The sequence below is a fragment of the Hyperolius riggenbachi genome, chromosome 4, assembly GCF_040937935.1.
Source record: "Hyperolius riggenbachi isolate aHypRig1 chromosome 4, aHypRig1.pri, whole genome shotgun sequence".
In the NCBI taxonomy this organism is placed as follows: Eukaryota; Metazoa; Chordata; class Amphibia; order Anura; family Hyperoliidae; genus Hyperolius; species Hyperolius riggenbachi.
Genome location: NC_090649.1, coordinates 118,281,287 through 118,301,723, shown reverse-complemented (window position 1 = coordinate 118,301,723; position 20,437 = coordinate 118,281,287). Strand labels below are relative to the sequence as shown.

Genomic DNA, 20,437 nt, shown 5'->3' with positions numbered 1-20,437 from the left:
AAATGCCGGGCACCCAGGGGCCTCCAGAACGCAAGACTTGGTTGCTAGATGTGCTTGGTGGCCTTCTCTGGCAACGGACTGCAAGGAGTATGTTAGAGAGTGTGCAGTGTGTGCAAAAAGCAAGCCCTCCCACCTGGCACCTGTGGGAACGTTGCAGCCTTTGCCCACCCCGAGTGAACCATGGACCCATTTGTCCATAGATTTTGTGGGCGAGCTTCCTAGGTCTGAAGGCATGTCGGTCATTTGGGTGGTAGTCGACCGTTTCAGTAAGATGTCCCACTTTGTGCCCTTGAAAGGACTCCCCTCGGCCCAGGAGTTGGCCGATCTTTTCATCATCCACGTTTTCCGACTTCATGTCATTCCGGGAAACATAGTGTCAGATCGGGGAGTCCAATTTGTTTCTAGATTCTGGAGGGCATTTTGCCATCAAATGAGCATGGAACTGTCATTTTCGTCGGGCTACCACCCACAGACCAATGGTCAGACGGAAATGGTTAATCAATCATTGGAAACAGTTCTTGAGGTGTTATGTTGCAGAAGCACAAAGTGATTGGGTCAAGTTCTTGCCGTATGCAGAATTTGCACACAATAATTTGAAAAGCTCTTCCTCTGGGTTCTCTCCGTTTCAGGTGGTAACTGGAAAGTTGCCCAAGTTTTCCCCATTGCCAGTAGCCTCTACTCCGTTTCCAGCTCTGGAGGCTTGGCAAAAGTTCAAAGCCATTTGGGGAATCGTAAAAAGTAATTTGGAAAAGGCTTTTCAAAGTCAGAAAGGTCAAGCTGACAAGAAACGATCCTTAGAGTGGAAGTTCCAACCAGGAGACCTGGTCTGGGTGTCCACACGTCATTTGACCCTAAAACAACCCTCGCCCAAGCTAAATCCCAGGTTTGTGGGCCCCTTTTCTGTGACCAGGAAGATCAACAATGTTACTTATGCCATTGACCTTCCTGCCAGCATGCGTGGTGTAATGTCCTTTAATGTATCCCTGCTTAAGCCAGCAGTCCATGTGGGTGCTACTCCTCCTTCTCCTGTGATGGTAGACGACCAAACTGAGTATGAAATAGAAAAGATTTTAGACTCACGGGTAGTGCAGAACTCACTACAGTATCTAGTGCACTGGAAGGGGTATGGTTTGGAGGAGAGAACATGGGTACCTGAGTGTCGCATGCATGCGGACAAATTAAGAAGGGAATTCCACACTTGATATCCTGAGAAACCGGGTAGGAGTTGTCCGGAGTCCACTCCTCAGGGAGGGGGGGTACTGTGAGGAAACGCAGAAAAGCCGCCGCTAGTACTCAAAGTAAGGCGGCTGATTCCGCGTTCAACATGGCAGCTAGCGCGCAGTCGGAGCGCGGAGAAACCGCCGCATGTCCAGACAACAGGGCGGCGGATTCCGCGTCCGACGCGACAGGTAGTACGCATAGGCCTACTCTGGTCAGTAATGCTGAATGCGGAGAAGACGCCGCACGCACGGACAGCGGTGCGGCGGATTCCGCATTCAACACAGCAGGAACATTGCAACACATGTCTGGTGTGGCTGGGACTGATAGTCCACACTGGTTCAGGAGGACGCACGCGCGCAGAGAGGCAGGGCCTTTATGACAGTCAGAAGGGAGTCAGCTGACCATGCCGGTCAGCTGACAATTTCAGCAACTTTCATTGGTCCAGCACTTAGGGGAGGCGCTTGAGAGCGCTGGTGTATATATACTGGGTGCTGGTCATTTCTCTGGTGTCTGGCGTTGCGATCACTACGTGGTAGCACTCAGACCTTGTCAGTATCTGTGTTGATTAGACAGTTTCGTAGGTGTTGATGATCACGGAGCTCACACCTTAGCCTAGGAATTGTATTATTACCTGTGTTATTATCTAGACCAGTTTCCAAGGTATTGATGGCCAAGGAACTCACACCTTAGTCTAGGAACTCTGTACCATCTGTATCATTATTATTGTCTAGTCTAGTTCGTGGAGTGTTGAGAATCTAGGAGCTCACACTCAAGCTTAGGCATTGTTGATTATCTGTTATGACCTTCTGCTTTCCTGACCATCCTTCTGATCTCTGATTCTGTACCTTAGTTATTCTGATACTCTATTGCCTATCTCTGCTAGTCTTAGGATTCTGTCCCTGAATACTGTCTCTGTACTTTATCTGTCCATGTGTTAACGACCTGGCCTGTCCGACCTCGAGAACTCTCTCTCCTGTTAAGAGATAGTTCGCAGATCTGTCAGTGACACTTCCTCATTGTTGTCACTCACGTTCTGTCCTTCCCACTCTCAGCCTAGCTCCGCCCCTTGGGGAGCTTCAGACCTGTGGAAGGAATCTGATCTCAAGCAATATCTCCTACTGTGTAACACCCTTCTCTCGGGTGCTCTCCTCAAAGTATTACTGTTGCACCAAACACTCTTATCCCTCAGGTGTCCAGAGGTTAGAGATATATCTGATTATCTGTGATACTGCAGATTATCAATAATCGGGTATATATCTGTATTCTCGGTGATACTGCAGATCACCGGTAATCAGACCCTCTCTGTGTTACACCGATCGTTACACTTTTTTGATGAATATAATAAAAATTAAAAATCGCAGCAGCAATCAAATAGCACCAAAAGAAAGCTGTATTAGTGACAAGAAAAGGAGGTAAAATTCATTTAGATTGTAGGTTGTATGACTGAGCAATAAATCGTGAAAGCTGCAGTGGTCTGAATGGAAGAAAAGGCTCTGGTCCTTAAAGAGACACTGAAGCGAGAATAATTCTCGCTTCAGAGCTCCTAGTTAGCAGGGGCACGTGTGCCTCTGCTAAAACGCTGCTATCCTGTGGCTAAACGGGGGTCCCTTCACCCCCAACCCCCCCCCCCCCCCCCCCCGCAAAATCAACGACCAAATTGGTCGTAGATTTTGCTGCTCCTAGAGGCAGAGCTAACGGCCACAGCCCTGCCTCCAGTCGCGTCTATCAGCGGCGCATCGCCGCCTCTCCCCCGTCCCTCTCAGTGAAGGAAGACTGAGAGGGGCGGGGGAGAGGCGGAGATACGCGCTGACAGACGCGTGTGGGGCAGGGCTGCAGCGGTTAGCCCTGCCTCAATCAGGAAGTGATCCCCGGCTGCACGGACGGGATTTCGGGGGGTAAGGGACCTCCGTTTAGCCGCGGGTTAGCGGCGTCTTAGCAGGGGCACACATGCCCCTGCTAACTATAAGGTCTGAAGCAAGATTTATTCTCGCTTCAGACTCTCTTTAAGGGGTGAAAAGACTGCTGTCCTCAAGTGGTTAAAGGCTTTAATTCAGTCTGCAGCCATGTCCATAATACAAGACAGCTGCATACATACACTCTTGCAAGATGTGTCTGACCTGCAATGCTGGGTGGTAAAGGGGTGATGGGAAGGACGGTGACCAGGGCATGTAGGACGGCACGGGCTCTCCACATGCCCATCGCTCTGCCCCCCAGTTCTCCTCCGGTGCCTTCCATTACTGTGTACAAACCTTCCTGGTCGGGAGGGTCGGTGAAGACTGTGCAGGCGCTGCCCAGTGATGCGCATCCCTGATTACGCACCTGCGGCCTAAAGCGCTCTGCGCATATGTTCTAGTTCACAACTACGTAGTGCGCATGTGTAGAGTGCTCATGACCACGTAGTAGCTTCTGAGGGTCAGAACACAGTAACTGAGGGCGCTGGAGAAGAACGGGGGGAGCGATGGGCATGAAGAGAGCTCCCTACACATGCCTGTTTGCCACGTTTTTAAATTTTCATTTGGGCTAAGGTAATCTTTAACATTATAGCTCCGAGTCCCACTATTGGGACTTTTCCCAAATAACATAATTAGTCGAAGCAAAATTAAGCAAGCATGTCCAGTAGCTAGTTGAACACAGATGTTGACCAATGTGAAAGCACATTGTATATTCTCTGTTCCTCCCTGTATATCCACAGAGTTGACGAAATGCCAGAAGGCGCGTCAGGAAGCTCTGCGCGTACAACAACAGCCTATGATAGTTGGTCATATACCTGACTGTGATGAAAAAGGCAACTACAAGCCAATGCAGCGCAGTGAAAGCAGCGGCTACAGCTGGTGTGTGAATGCTGATGGAGAGAAGATTGATGTGACAGATACCCCACCTGGAAAACCCCAACCAAACTGTGCAAGTCATGGTAAGACTTAGCTTCACATTTCTCTAGATGCCCAATAATAAATATTTCATTAACAAGCAATGCTTAGTAAAAAGCCTATACAAGTGTTGAATGAAAGGATCACAGTAGCAATCCTGTTGTTTCCGGTCACTGTCCTCCCCCCCCCCCCCCCCCCCATGCTGTTGCTGATAGTATAACAGGCCTAAAGAATGTGCAAATATTACACGTAACCATTAGATAGCAATGTCATGCACAGCAATGTTAGCGATCTCGCCTTGCCACGCTGGGTACCTGGTTTGCATCCCAGCCAGGTCAACATCTGCAAGGAGTTTGTATGTTCTCCCCGTGTCTGTGTGGGTTTCTGAAAGGTTGGTGGTTCAAGCCCACCCAGGGACAGCCTTGCCTTTTGTGTTCAACAGTTGTCCGAAAAGAACCCCAGATAGCCATTTAGCAGCAACTACATACACAGTCTCTGTGGCACAATTGGTTAGCGCATTTGGCTGTTAACCGAAAGGTTGGTGGTTCAAGCCCACCCAGGGATGGCCTCGCCTTTTGTGTTTTGTGAAGGGAACTAATGTACCCTTCTTAAACTTGAAGATTGTGTACAAATGTAAACAGACTGCAGAGTGGCGCAGTGGAAGTGTGCTGGGCCCATAACCCAGAGGTTGATGGATTTAAATCATCCTCTACTAGGCATGATTTCATTTTTGCACCTCGCTTTATTGCATGGGCAAAATGGTTTCCATAGCCCTGTAAGAGAAAGTGTAATAAGGGCCCTGCCGTAACATAGATATTACGGTAGCTAAGACTACTCCTGGGCCTTTCTTGTAGTTGAAGAGATGAGTGAAATGGCTGGCTTCAGCCTGTAATGTTAGTTGACCTGGGTTCGATTCCCGGCCAATGGTGGTATAGTGGTGAGCATAGCTGCCTTTCAAGCAGTTGAGCTGGGTTTAATTCCTGGCCAATGTATGTGAGCTTGCTTTTGACAGCCTGCAAATCCCTGGAAGACAAAATCAGAGAGAGAGAGAGAGAGAGAGAGAGAGAGAGAGAGAGAGAGAGAGAGAGAGAGAGAGAGAGAGAGAGAGAGAGAGAGAGAGAGAGTGAGAGAAAGAGAGAGAGAGAGAGAGAGAGAGAGAGAGAGAGAGAGAGAGAGAGAGAGAGAGAGAGAGAGAGAGAGAGAGGAAGAATTACACTCCCTGATTGATGTATACACATGCAGTAGTTTAGTAGGCCTGCAATTTAGCATTGAATGTGGTTTCTGCCCTTAAAAGGCTGCTTTACATCAAATCCAGATTTTCCCCGGGACTTTTGGCATGTATCCCACTCCGCCATGCCCCCCTGCAGGTGTTAGACCCCTTAAAACATCTTTTCCATCACTTTTGTGGCCAGCATAATTTTTTCTAGTTTTCCAAGTTCGCCTCCCCATTGAAGTCTATTGCGGTTTGTGAAAGTTTGCGCGAACTGAACTTTTGCGTAAGTTCGCGAACCTGGTTCGCGAACCGAATTTCGGAGGTTCGGGCCATCTCTACTGTTCACTCACCCAATGCTGTTACTGATAGTACAACAGGGCTAAAAATGCAGATAATTAGAAGATATCAATGTCATTCACATATTGCCAACAATACACCTAATAACAGCACAATGACAAGAGCCCAATTGAGACCAGATGGGCATAGAATTGATTTTCTACGCATTTGACCATTTTGTATGGTGTAGGAAACTGATGAGTGACCACAAAATGTGGTGAGGTGATCTATTAGTCTGTTGAGGAATTATGGAAAATTAAAGAATACCTTAGCCCAAATGAAAATTTTAAAAATAGTGGAGCAGGCATGAGTAGTGGGCACTCCACATGCCCATCGCTCTGCCCTCCAGTTCTCCTCTGGTGCCTTCCATTACTGTGTACAAACCCTCCAAAGCTACTTCCTGGTCGAGAGGGTCGGTGAAGACTGCACAGGCGCTGCCCAGCGATGCGCATCCCTGATTACGCACCTGCGGCCTAAAGCGCTCTGCGCATGTGCTGTACTTCACAACTACATAGTGCGTATGTGCAGAGTGCTCCCGCGTGGGTGCGCAATCAAGCATTTTGCCGGGTGGCGCCTGCGCAGTCTTTACTGACCCTCATGACCACGAAGTAGCTTCTGAGGGTCAGAACACAGTAACTGAGGGCACTGGAGGAGAACATAGGGAGCGATGGGCATGAAGAGAACTCCCTACACATGCCTGTTTGCCACGTTTTTAAATTTTCATTGGGCTAGGGTAGGCTTTAACATTATAGCTCCGAGTCCCACTATTGGGACTTTTCCCAAATAACATAATTAGTTGAAGCAAAATTAAGCAAGCATGTCCAGTAGTTAGTGGAAGACAGATGTTGACCAATGTGAAAGCACATTGTATATTCTCTGTTCCTCCCTGTATATCCAGTATTGTATAATTGGGATTTTATTCCTTTTAGATAGGAGAGGAAAAAAAAACCTTTTAATCCTTTTTTGGGGTCATCCACTTGGCCCACCAAAGACTTTTTATATATAGAAAGGACCATAAACAGTTCATGCAGAGTCTTTTTTAGAAAAGAGTTATCAAAAAATACTTTATTGACACAAAATCATTAAAAATTCCAGGAATACTCTCAATGAGAAGGCTCCTTGTGAATATACAAAATCTTCCAAAGCAGGAATATAACAACTTAGTGCAATAGAAAGCAGGCAACGACACGCTCGTTTCGGGCACAAAGCCCTTCGTCAGGCCCAATGCACAAAGTACTATCTATTAATCCTGGGAAAATTGCATGACAGGAGCATCACGAGACAGGAAAAACATCTGTACCAACCAGATGTATATAACACAATCCTGAAGGCTGGTAAAGAATCAAAGCAGCTGCTAGATCGGGAGTGACGATCTAGCAGCTGCTTTGATTCTTTACCAGCCTTCGGGATTGTGTTATATACATCAGGATTAATAGATAGTGCTTTGTGCATTGGGCCTGACGAAGGGCTTTGTGCCCGAAACAAGCGTGTCGTTGCCTGCTTTGTATTGCACTAAGTTGTTATATTCCTGCTTTGGAAGATTTTGTATATTCACAAGGAGCCTTCTCATTGAGAGTATTCCTGGAATTTTTAATGATTTTGTGTCAATAAAGTATTTTTTGATAACTCTTTTCTAAAAAAGACTCTGCATGAACTGTTTATGGTCCTTTCTATATATAAAAAACCTTCCTGTATATCCACAGAATTGACAAAATGCCAGAAGGCGCATCAGGAAGCTCTGCGCGTACAACAACAGCCTATGATAATTGGTCATGTACCTGACTGTGATGAAAAAGGCAACTACAAGCCAATGCAGCGCAGTGGAAGCAGCGGCTACATCTGGTGTGTGAATGCTGATGGAGAGAAGATTGATGGGACAGATACCCCACCTGGAAAACCCCAACCAAACTGTGCAAGTCATGGTAAGACTTAGCTTCACATCAGTGGTGCTCAGCAGAGCTCGAATATTCGAGTAGCTCGAATATTCGAGCTCTTTTTCAGCTATTCGAGCTCGGTATTCGAGCTCCGAATAGCTGGAGCTATTCGAATGGGCTATCCGAGTACACTCGAATAGCCCATTCACTATTCGAGCTATTCGAGCAACCCGGCGCTATTCGAGCTCGGTACCGAGCTCGAATAGCGTCATAGCCAAGATTGATGTCCTTAGAGCCAATCAGAGGGCTCCCAGGCCCTCTGACGGCAGCCAATCACAGAGGGGGACCCTGGCCAGCCCCTACCCTATAAATAGCGGCCGCCATGTTCCGTTTCTCCATGCTTGCCTGAGACTTGTACAGAGAGAGAGTTGCTCCTTTGTGCTTTGGCTTAGCAAGTGCTCTATTGTGATCATTTACCTAGCGTTTTTGCTCACCTACACCTGCCATATACACCTATATTGTTGTTAGTTAGATAGACATTGTATTTTAGTTAGTAGCTTGTGTGTTACATTAGAGACAGGCAGCTGCTGCAAGCTTACAGGTTTAGGCCTCAGGGGGGCCTTGCCTCTGTGGGCAGCTGTCCTCTGTTTATTTCTCTCATCTATACCAGTATTTCTGCTGTCCTTTACTAATAGTATTGTAGTTATACTGTACTAGGAGTAGGACACTCACTGACTGTCACTGTTTATAGGCTACTAGCTAGCTCCTGCGTGTGTGCACTCACTCACTGTCTGTGTGTACACACACTCTATTTCCTTCTGATTACTGATAGATTATTGTTAGTTAGTTGTACTTACTTACTACTTACTCTTACTGTACCCGTAGGGACACTCACTGTCACTGTTCATATAGGCTACTAGCTCCTGCGTGTGCGCACTGCACTCACTGTCTGAGTGTACACACACAACACACACTCTATTTCCTTCTGATCGCTGATTGATTATCGTAATTAGTTAGTTGTACTTACTGTTACTACTTACTCTTACTGTACTAGGAGTCTAGGACACTCAGTCACTGTCCATAGGCTACTAGCTCCTGCGTGCGTGCACTCACTGTCTGAGTGTACACACACCCACACTCCATTTCCTTCTGATCGCTGATTGATTATCGTAATTAGTTAGTTGTACTTACTGTTACTACTTACTCTTACTGTACTAGGAGTCTAGGACACTCAGTCACTGTCCATAGGCTACTAGCTCCTGCGTGCGGTCACTCACTGTCTGAGTGTACACACACCACCCACACTCTATTTCCTTCTGATCGCTGATTGATTATTGTAATTAGTTAGTTCTACTTACTGTTACTACTTACTCTTACTGTACTAGGAGTCTAGGACACTCAGTCACTGTGTTCATAGGCTACTAGCTCCTGCGTGCGTGCACTCACTGTCTGAGTGTACACACACCCACACTCCATTTCCTTCTGATCGCTGATTCATTATTGTAATTAGTTAGTTCTACTTACTGTTACTACTTACTCTTACTGTACTAGGAGTCTAGGACACTCAGTCACTGTGTTCATAGGCTACTAGCTCCTGCGTGCGTGCACTCACTGTCTGAGTGTACACACACCCACACTCCATTTCCTTCTGATCGCTGATTGATTATTGTAATTAGTTAGTTCTACTTACTGTTACTACTTACTCTTACTGTACTAGGAGTCTAGGACACTCAGTCACTGTGTTCATAGGCTACTAGCTCCTGCGTGCGTGCACTCACTGTCTGAGTGTACACACACCCACACTCCATTTCCTTCTGATCGCTGATTGATTATTGTAATTAGTTAGTTCTACTTACTGTTACTACTTACTCTTACTGTACTAGGAGTCTAGGACACTCAGTCACTGTGTTCATAGGCTACTAGCTCCTGCGTGCGTGCACTCACTGTCTGAGTGTACACACACCCACACTCCATTTCCTTCTGATCGCTGATTGATTATTGTAATTAGTTAGTTCTACTTACTGTTACTACTTACTCTTACTGTACTAGGAGTCTAGGACACTCAGTCACTGTGTTCATAGGCTACTAGCTCCTGCGTGCGTGCACTCACTGTCTGAGTGTACACACACCCACACTCCATTTCCTTCTGATCGCTGATTGATTATTGTAATTAGTTAGTTCTACTTACTGTTACTACTTACTCTTACTGTACTAGGAGTCTAGGACACTCAGTCACTGTGTTCATAGGCTACTAGCTCCTGCGTGCGTGCACTCACTGTCTGAGTGTACACACACCCACACTCCATTTCCTTCTGATCGCTGATTGATTATTGTAATTAGTTAGTTCTACTTACTGTTACTACTTACTCTTACTGTACTAGGAGTCTAGGACACTCAGTCACTGTGTTCATAGGCTACTAGCTCCTGCGTGCGTGCACTCACTGTCTGAGTGTACACACACCCACACTCCATTTCCTTCTGATCGCTGATTGATTATTGTAATTAGTTAGTTCTACTTACTGTTACTACTTACTCTTACTGTACTAGGAGTCTAGGACACTCAGTCACTGTGTTCATAGGCTACTAGCTCCTGCGTGCGTGCACTCACTGTCTGAGTGTACACACACCCACACTCCATTTCCTTCTGATCGCTGATTGATTATTGTAATTAGTTAGTTCTACTTACTGTTACTACTTACTCTTACTGTACTAGGAGTCTAGGACACTCAGTCACTGTGTTCATAGGCTACTAGCTCCTGCGTGCGTGCACTCACTGTCTGAGTGTACACACACCCACACTCCATTTCCTTCTGATCGCTGATTGATTATTGTAATTAGTTAGTTCTACTTACTGTTACTACTTACTCTTACTGTACTAGGAGTCTAGGACACTCAGTCACTGTGTTCATAGGCTACTAGCTCCTGCGTGCGTGCACTCACTGTCTGAGTGTACACACACCCACACTCCATTTCCTTCTGATCGCTGATTGATTATTGTAATTAGTTAGTTCTACTTACTGTTACTACTTACTCTTACTGTACTAGGAGTCTAGGACACTCAGTCACTGTGTTCATAGGCTACTAGCTCCTGCGTGCGTGCACTCACTGTCTGAGTGTACACACACAACACACACTCTATTTCCTTCTGATCGCTGATTGATTATCGTAATTAGTTAGTTCTACTTACTGTTACTACTTACTCTTACTGTACTAGGAGTCTAGGACACTCAGTCACTGTCCATAGGCTACTAGCTCCTGCGTGCGTGCACTCACTGTCTGAGTGTACACACACTAAATTTACTTGTGATTACTACTGATTATTGTAACTGCTAGTTGTACTTCCTGACTGTTACTACTTACTTACTGTACTAGGGGACACTCACTCAGTCACCTCACCAACCAACCCACTCCATTAAAGTACCCCACTTTTCACCCGCCCTTTTACAAAACTTTTGTCTATACGCCCAAAACATTTAAGATGTCTGGAAGTGGCAGCCAGCGCGGTTTGGGCAAGGGGAAGGGCAGCAAGGGAATCAGGAGGAGAGGGAGCAGCATTGTGGCAAGCCGCGGCCGCGGGCGCGCCACCATGCACAGTTCCGCAGCAGCAGCAGCAGCGTCAGTGGCTAACATTCCTCCCATAGCCACTGGCCGTGGACGCCTTGGGCGCCGCCCAGCAGGAGCATCTGCAACTCACGCTGCAGAGACACAGCAGCAGCAGCGTGTAGCACCTGCTCCCATTTTCCTCCAGCCGGGTCGGAAACGTCCCATTGAGGAAAAGGATGCAGACACTGTGGTGCAACTCATGACGGAGGATGAGCAGCCCGCCATCAGCTCTGCATCCGAGGCCTCCACCCTCACCACCACCACCACCACCACCCCTGTTCGCAGCAGCCGCCCAGCAGGGCCTGGGGAGGAGGCCAGTTCACCGTCAGTTGGCGACCTGTCATTCAGCAGTCTTTTGACCCCAGGCATCATGAGTCAATTGTCTGCTGTTGTTAGCGATTTTGAGGAGGAGATGCTGATGGGCACTTTGGGGGATGAGGGATTGGACAGCAAGACTGTGGCGACAGTCAAGCAGCCCATCCATGCATCAGGAGAGGAGTTTGGGGGGTCCTCATCCCAGCAGGACATGTTTCAGGAGGGGGAGGATGATGATGACCCGGTGACAGACAGAGACTGGGTGCCACCACCTCCAGGGGATGTCGTCCTCAGCAGCTCTGAGGAGGAGGAGGAGGATGCTCTTGTGGGCCTTGCAAGGAGGCGCATCATTGCAAGCATTGGCAGCAGCAGTAGGCAGGTCCCACAGCCTGCTGGTGTCTCAGGCTCAGCAGCAGCAGCAGCAGCATCTGCCAGTACCACCACCAGCCGCACCCAAGCCCCCCAAGCCCCCCCCCCAACCACCACAGGGAGACAGGCAGCAGCGCTTCCATGCCGTAGGGGGATGTTTAAGTCACCAATCTGGCGATATTTCACCATGCCCACTGTGTACAGCAAGTACGCCACTTGCAACCACTGTCAGCGGAAGTTGAGCAGAGGTGCAGACCCCTTAAAGTTCTGCACCAGCTCGCTCATCAACCACCTTGCGGCTAAACATTTCCACCAGCATGAGGAGTTCCAGAGGCTGAAGGCATCTGGTGCTGGCAGTGGCACCACACCCATCACTGCACAGCCTTCAGCAGCAGCAGCAGCAACAGCAGCCACCCGCCCTCCTGCTCCTCCAGCAGGACCAGCAGGAGTGCGGAAACGCACTGCTCCTCCCCCCTCTGCAACTCCTGCCGCCGACACTGAGGCCTGTTCTGGCAGCCAGTCCTCAGTGGCCTCCTCTGCTGTGTCTGCTGATTCCCGTGTCAGCAAAAGGCCACGCCAGAGCCTTTTGAGCGAGTCCTTCCAGGGGGTGGTTAGGGCTCTGCCTCCCAGCAGCCGTCGCGTGCGGCAGCTGAACGGCTTGCTGGCACGGGCCATGTGCTCCCAACTCCTGCCGTACACGCTCGTGCAGGAGGGGAGCGACATTCGTGCGCTGCTTGCTTGCGCAGCCCCAGACTGGCAGCTCCCCAGCAGACACTTCTTTGCCCGCAAGGCCATTCCTGCACTGCACCGCTTTGTGATGGCCAATGTGGAGCGAGGGCTGGAGCACGCGGTTGGTGAAAGGGTCCACGTCACCATGGACTCCTGGAGCAGCCGCTTCGGGACAGGCCGCTACCTGTCCTTCACTGTCCACTGGGTCAGCTTGGTGGAAGGGGGTGAGGATGGGAGAGCAGCAGCGGGCACAGCAGCAGCAGCAACACAGTGGGTGGTGCCACCCCGCAGGGTCAGGGGAACTGCAGCAGGTTCCTCCGATCCTCTGCCATCCTCCGGCACACCTGGCCAAACCCCCCGCCTCAGCAGCAGCGTGAAGGCCCGCCACTGCCAAGCGCTGCTGCACTTGGTCAGCCTTGGGAAGACCAAGCTGACGGCAACCCATGTGTTGGCCAAACTCCAGGAGCAGGAGAGGATTTGGCTGACCCCCAGAGGCCTCAGAGTCGGAGAGGTGGTGGGCGGCCGACAATGGGGCCAATCTGGTTGCCGCAATAGACAGGGGAAACCTGACCCACATCCCCTGTCTTGCCCACGTGCTGAACCTGGTGGTGCAGAAGTTCCTGCGCACCTACCAGGGGATGGGCGAACTGCTGGAAACGGCAAGGAATGTTGTGCGTCACTTCCGGCGCTCGGCTGCAGCCTGTGCGAGCCTGGAAGACGTGCAAAAGGAGCTGGATCTGCCACGCCATCGGCTGATCCTTGACGTTCCGACTCGCTGGAACTCCTCCCTGGCGATGTTGGAGCGTCTGGTTGAACAGAGGCACGCTGTCAAACAGTACCTTGCCCTGGCCACTGTTTCCGCAGCTCAGAGAAGGGACAAGACCAGCAACATCCCGTCCATCGTCCCCGATGATGACTGGAGGCACATGCAGCAGGTGTGCTTTGTGCTGGCTCCCTTCCTGCAGGCCACAAACATGGTGAGCAGGGACCATGCTATGGTCTGCGAGTGGGTGCCCCTGGTTTCTCTGCTGAACAGGGCCCTCGATGCTTTGCTGGAACAGGGAGCGGCAGCCTTGGACCAGCAGGAGCGGCAACCAGCTGCGCAGTCCACCTCTGAGGGGGAGGAGGAGGAGGACTTGGTGGAGGTCCCTGACCTGGCTGCTGATGAGGGGGATCAGCACAGCGCAGCTGAGTTGGTGCGGGGGTGGAGAGAGGATGAGGCGGCAGAGGAGGAGGATGAGGACAGCACTGACGTCGATGTGCCAGCAGACGTGGCCCGCCTCTTCCCAATGGCAGCGCACATGCTGACGTGCCTGCGCAGGGACCCCAGGGTGATCCAGATGAAGCAGAGGGAGGACATCTGGATCAGCATGATGTTGGACCCACGCCTCAAGGGGAAGTTGAGCCAGTTCCTGCCGCCTGCAGGAGGAGACCCAGCGCAACAAATAAGGAGCTTGCAGCAGGCCCTTGTTGAGCGCTTGGAGGAAGCCTTCCCCCAGCCTTCCACCCCCACTGTCCAGCAGCCAGCACAGAGGCAGCAGCAGGTGCCTGCATCCAGCAGCAGCAAGCGCCCCACAGACCTGCTGTCTCTCAGCCACGAGCTCTACAGGACTGTAGAGGCTCCGGCAGCAGTGACTAGAGAGGAGATGCATGCAGCAGCATCCTCCTCCGGTCACAGCCAGCGCCTGACCCGCATGGTGGCTGACTACATGGGGTCGTACAGCGGGCTTGACAGCGATGCCCCTGTTGATCCCATGGAGTATTGGGTCAAGCGCATGGAGATCTGGAGCGAGCTGGCGCAGTACGCCCTGGAAGTGCTGTCCTGCCCCCCTTCCAGCGTGCTGTCCGAGCGCTGCTTCAGTGCAGCTGGTGGCGTGGTCACCGAGAAACGCTCACGTCTGTCTCACAAGTCTGTGGACAGACTGACGTTTCTCAAGATGAACCAGGCGTGGGTGGAAGGCGAGTTCCTGGCCCCTGTTGTCGGCGAGAGGGGGACATGAACTGGCTGCCGGAACCATCGTTAATGTGCCTTACCACCCTTTACCACCTCCTGGCTCCTGCTCACTAAGCCAGCCTGGTTCACTTTGACTATTACGTCGCCTGCAGCCACACATTTTACACCTACAGTGGGCTGCTGTGTACTGCCCTTCTGCTGTCTGTCTGTGTTTCCCACTGCCAGGGTACACAGAATTACCTTCTTCTGCTGCCACTCTGCCACCAGCTATTACGTCAAACAATAGCTATATTGGTTGCAAAACCAAAACCAAACAAACCATTAAAAAAAAAAAAGGTTTAATTTTTCTGAGGTGCCTGGGTTGAAAACTGTGTTGTCCCAGTTGTGTATTGGACACAATGTGGGCTGCACGACCGCTGTCTGGGACCTCCTGTTGTGTTTATTTACAGCCCTGGTATCACCGCTAGGTACCAGGGCTATTATGTCACGCTGCCTACCTGCTGCCACACTCACACTGCTCCTCCATACCTCCTCCTGCTGCTGCTGCTGCTGTCTGTCTGTGTTTCCCACTGCCAGGGTACACAGATGATTTACCTTCTGCTGCCACTCTGCCACCAGCTATTACGTCAAACAATAGCTGCTCGCCTACTCCTCCATTCCTCCTCCTGCTGCTGCTGTCTGTCTGTGTTTCCCACTGCCAGGGTACACAGAATTACCTTCTGCTGCCACTCTGCCACCAGCTATTACGTCAAACAATAGCTATATTGGTTGCAAAACCAAAACCAAACAAACCATTAAAAAAAAAAAAAAAGGTTTAATTTTTCTGAGGTGCCCGGGTTGAAAACTGTGTTGTCCCAGTTGTGTATTGGACACAATGTGGGCTGCACGACCGCTGTCTGGGACCTCCTGTTGTGTTTATTTACAGCCCTGGTATCACCGCTAGGTACCAGGGCTATTATGTCACGCTGCCTACCTGCTGCCACACTCACACTGCTCCTCCATACCTCCTCCTGCTGCTGCTGCTGCTGTCTGTCTGTGTTTCCCACTGCCAGGGTACACAGATGATTTACCTTCTGCTGCCACTCTGCCACCAGCTATTACGTCAAACAATAGCTGCTCGCCTACTCCTCCATTCCTCCTCCTGCTGCTGCTGTCTGTCTGTGTTTCCCACTGCCAGGGTACACAGAATTACCTTCTGCTGCCACTCTGCCACCAGCTATTACGTCAAACAATAGCTATATTGGTTGCAAAACCAAAACCAAACAAACCATTAAAAAAAAAAAAAAGGTTTAATTTTTCTGAGGTGCCCGGGTTGAAAACTGTGTTGTCCCAGTTGTGTATTGGACACAATGTGGGCTGCACGACCGCTGTCTGGGACCTCCTGTTGTGTTTATTTACAGCCCTGGTATCACCGCTAGGTACCAGGGCTATTATGTCACGCTGCCTACCTGCTGCCACACTCACACTGCTCCTCCATACCTCCTCCTGCTGCTGCTGCTGCTGTCTGTCTGTGTTTCCCACTGCCAGGGTACACAGATGATTTACCTTCTGCTGCCACTCTGCCACCAGCTATTACGTCAAACAATAGCTGCTCGCCTACTCCTCCATTCCTCCTCCTGCTGCTGCTGTCTGTCTGTGTTTCCCACTGCCAGGGTACACAGAATTACCTTCTGCTGCCACTCTGCCACCAGCTATTACGTCAAACAATAGCTATATTGGTTGCAAAACCAAAACCAAACAAACCATTAAAAAAAAAAAAAAAGGTTTAATTTTTCTGAGGTGCCCGGGTTGAAAACTGTGTTGTCCCAGTTGTGTATTGGACACAATGTGGGCTGCACGACCGCTGTCTGGGACCTCCTGTTGTGTTTATTTACAGCCCTGGTATCACCGCTAGGTACCAGGGCTATTATGTCACGCTGCCTACCTGCTGCCACACTCACACTGCTCCTCCATACCTCCTCCTGCTGCTGCTGCTGCTGCTGTCTGTCTGTGTTTCCCACTGCCAGGGTACACAGATGATTTACCTTCTGCTGCCACTCTGCCACCAGCTATTACGTCAAACAATAGCTGCTCGCCTACTCCTCCATTCCTCCTCCTGCTGCTGCTGTCTGTCTGTGTTTCCCACTGCCAGGGTACACAGAATTACCTTCTGCTGCCACTCTGCCACCAGCTATTACGTCAAACAATAGCTATATTGGTTGCAAAACCAAAACCAAACAAACCATTAAAAAAAAAAAAAAAGGTTTAATTTTTCTGAGGTGCCCGGGTTGAAAACTGTGTTGTCCCAGTTGTGTATTGGACACAATGTGGGCTGCACGACCGCTGTCTGGGACCTCCTGTTGTGTTTATTTACAGCCCTGGTATCACCGCTAGGTACCAGGGCTATTATGTCACGGCGAGCTGCCTGCCTCATTGACTGCCTGCTGCCACACACTCATCCTCCTCCTCCTGCTGCTGAATTTACCTCCTGCTGTCTTTGTGTTTCCACTGCCAGGGAGCACATACAATGGCGCTTCCAACATGCGTGCGCCCACCAGCTATTTGTTACGCTCAAAAATAGCTGCATTTCTTTAAAAAAAAAATTGAAAAGAGAAATACGTGAAGAAGAAGAAGACGATATTGAAAAAGAAGGAGAAGGAGAAGATGAAGATGAAGAAGAAGATGAAGAAGAAGATGAAGAAGATGATGAAGAAGAAGATGAAAAAGAAGAAGAAGATGAAGAAGATGAAGAAGAAGAAGATGAAGAAGAAGAAGAAGATGAAGAAGATGAAGAAGAAGAAGAAGAAGATGAAGAAGATGATGAAGAAGATGAAGAAGAAGAAGAAGAAGAAGAAGAAGATGAAGAAGAAGAAGAAGAAGAAGATGAAGAAGAAGAAGAAGAAGAAGATGAAGATGAAGAAGAAGAAGATGAAGAAGAAGAAGATGAAGAAGATGAAGATGAAGAAGAAGAAGAAGATGAAGATGAAGAAGAAGAAGAAGATGAAGAAGATGAAGAAGAAGAAGATGATGAAGAAGGCAATATAGAAGAAGAAGAAGAAGATATAGAAGAAGAAGATCTAGAAGAAGAAGAAGAAAGATAAAGAAGAAGAAGAACAAGTATATACAGTAACACTACTGAACAAAATTAAGGACACAACTTCTCTTTCCACATTTTTTTTTAAAGGAACATCCCCACATAATCACTTGCTGTTGTTACTTGGAAAAAAAGATGTTTCTTGCATCATTCACCCTCAAAACAAGTGTTGGAAGCTATTTAAGGCCAATTCGAATAGTCAGCTCGAATAGTGAGCTCGAATACCGACTCGAATAGTGAGCTCGAAGTCCGAGGTCGAATCGAATAGTAAAAATTATTCGACTCGAATATTCGACTGACCTCGAATAATTTACTATTCGAATTCGACCAAACTCGAATTTTAAAAAGGGGTATTTGAGCATCACTACTTCACATTTCTCTAGATGCCCAATAATAAATATTTCATTAACAAGCAATGCTTTGTAAAAAGCCTATACAAGTGTTGAATGAAAGGATCACAGTAGCAATCTTGTTGTTTCCAGTCTTGGTGCTATTAGTGTTGGGGGAACATTTTAGAGTGTTATTCCACATTGCACTCCAAACATCTTAGTTTTGGGGTTTACCTAGGTCTACCTCCCAAGCCCTTTGCGACAGATAATTCCAATGACACCCCAAAATTACCAACATCATGTAGATTTCACCAATAACAGGCAGGTAATATCAATCAGATATGAATAATATTAATAGCCGATATATAGTGACAGGTAGATTCAAATCACAGATTGAAAGTGATAGGTAGATTATAGTGACAGGCAAATAGTGACAGCAGGTAGTGATGACGGGTAGCAACAACAGATAGTGGTAAACAGGTAACACCAATAGGCAGCATGTCCACCAAAAAATAATTAGGCTGCATGTCTGACAGCCCACAAAATAAGGCAACATGGTCCCTGATTACAAAATTAGGCAACATGTTCTTTAAGAAGGTATTTCCCATAATTAAAATATTAAAATAGACATGTCCCACAAATAACATAGTTAAGCATATCTCCTAAATAACATAATTAGGCAGGTATGTTTCCCAAACAACATAATTCAACAGGCTTCTACCCTGAATAACGTAATTAAGCAGGCATGCTTCCCAAATAACAAACATAGCACGTTCACAACATAACATTATTATGCAGGCAAGCACCCAAGTAAGAAAATTAAGCAAACATGTCCTCCAGATAACATAATTAGGAAGAAAAGATCCCCAAATAATATAATTAAGCAGACATCCCCCCAAAAACATGCAACTAAGGAGATAAGGTTTTCCTACATTGTAACATAATTATGTGACCATGTCCCTGCACTGCTTTTCACGGTATTGCTCTCTTTGGAGCCCTCCTTCATTTTTGCATCCTGTCACAAGCAGAGTTGACAGCAGAAAGGTAATATGTTCCTTCTCCCAGGTTCCTGCCCACAGCACTTGCCCTGAACCTCCTCTGTGTCCGATATCCCCAGTAGCCTGCTGTCTGTGTGACATGACCATTATAATACAGGGGTAGGAGCAGCAGAGACACAAAACGTAGAAAACATTGTAAGCTGCCATAGGGATGAGGTACAGTATGTCCAGCATGCTTTATTGCCAACTATAGGGTTTTTTCTTTGGTGATTCTTGTAAGGGCCAAGAATATCTAGGTGAGAAGTAGAGAGAGACCGGGAGCCCAATGGTGCACTATCGTCAGGTATAGGAAGGATAAACTTATATAGATATATACTCAAAAAGGTGGGTTGCAGTTCCTGCAACCAACGTATAGGCCTGCGTGGAATTAACCATTCCCGCTCGGTACTCCAGGTCCTGCTGGATACTGGATGGTCGCTCTCTTGTAGTACGATAGACTTTCCAGAAAAACTCCAAAGGAGGTCTGACTGGTAATGGGTAGGATGGAGGCGTCCAATGTGTGTTCTATTTTAGAATTTTTAAAGAAAAATTATATAATAAAAAGAGAGTTAAGTGCTTAGCTCTCCAGAAGATATAGACACCAGTTCAACTGGAAAAAAGTTTTTATTCAAAAAGCAATCTGACAACGCGTTTCACAGGTCATGGCCGCTTCCTCAGGTCAATACAAAATGCCTTGATGGCATAGGGCATAGAGTGTAGGCTCCTCTTTATTGCCAACTGTACTCGGACAGTACAGCTCTGCACTATAGATTGAAATAAGTCTAAGTCCGTTAAAGGTCTCTTTAAGGTGCTGTACAACATGCTGGTTCTACACACATAAGTGATGTCCAGTGGCTACTGACAGACAGACTGTTGACCTCTCATGGTGGCCACTAATGATAAAATTCGGGGAAAAAAACGCTTATGAATGATTATTCGTATAAATGATCGGAAATGATCATTTGGGACCACTAACCGGCTAAAATCTCCTAACCAATCCAATCAGATTAATGAAATCGATACGATTTTCAGATCAATTTTGTCAATCTGATCAGAATGGTTAAGAATTTTTTGTCCATTAGTGCTCCCAATTGATATATCCGATCATTTATATGTTTGTATATGATTGTTCAACAAATTGTATCGTTAGTGGCCACCTTAAAGAGAACCAGAGATGAAGCACCCTCTTGTATTTTACCTTATAAATCAGTGGGAACATGACTGTAAACACCTAATCTGCCCTTTGTTTCATTGTTCTCTGTGTAATCTGACTGTAATCACCTCTGATAAGAACCCCCGACTGAGAAGTCAGGCTGCTCCGTCTAGCTTTGCTACAGAAAGATTATAGCTAAGTCTGTCTTCTGTGGTGTTATTTCAAGCCCAAGCCTGCCCCCTTGTGGCTTTGCTATAATGACTCAGCAATAATCATTCCCAGCAAAGCCAGATTTAATTGCTCAGTCCGGGATTCTTATCACAGCTGATAACAGACACTTTTAGCAGTGAGGGTGAAACAGAGA

General features: G+C 48.0%; 1 protein-coding gene across 5 annotated transcripts in view; it reads left to right on the top strand.

Annotated features, from left to right (window-relative positions):
- LOC137571403 (saxiphilin-like) overlaps positions 1–20,437 on the top strand; it is a 135,579-nt gene that overhangs the window by 39,661 nt on the left and 75,481 nt on the right. For 2 of the 5 annotated variants that reach the window (XM_068280431.1, XM_068280430.1), the window contains exons 7-8: positions 3,914–4,132; positions 7,341–7,559. The exons of 1 other annotated variant lie outside the window; for it this stretch is intronic. In XM_068280431.1, the coding sequence (XP_068136532.1) occupies positions 3,914–4,132; positions 7,341–7,559 (438 nt within the window). Of the gene's footprint in view, positions 1–3,913; positions 4,133–7,334; positions 7,560–20,437 lie in introns of all 5 variants that reach the window. 2 more of the 5 variants (XM_068280432.1, XM_068280433.1) reach the window with 2 other exon arrangements.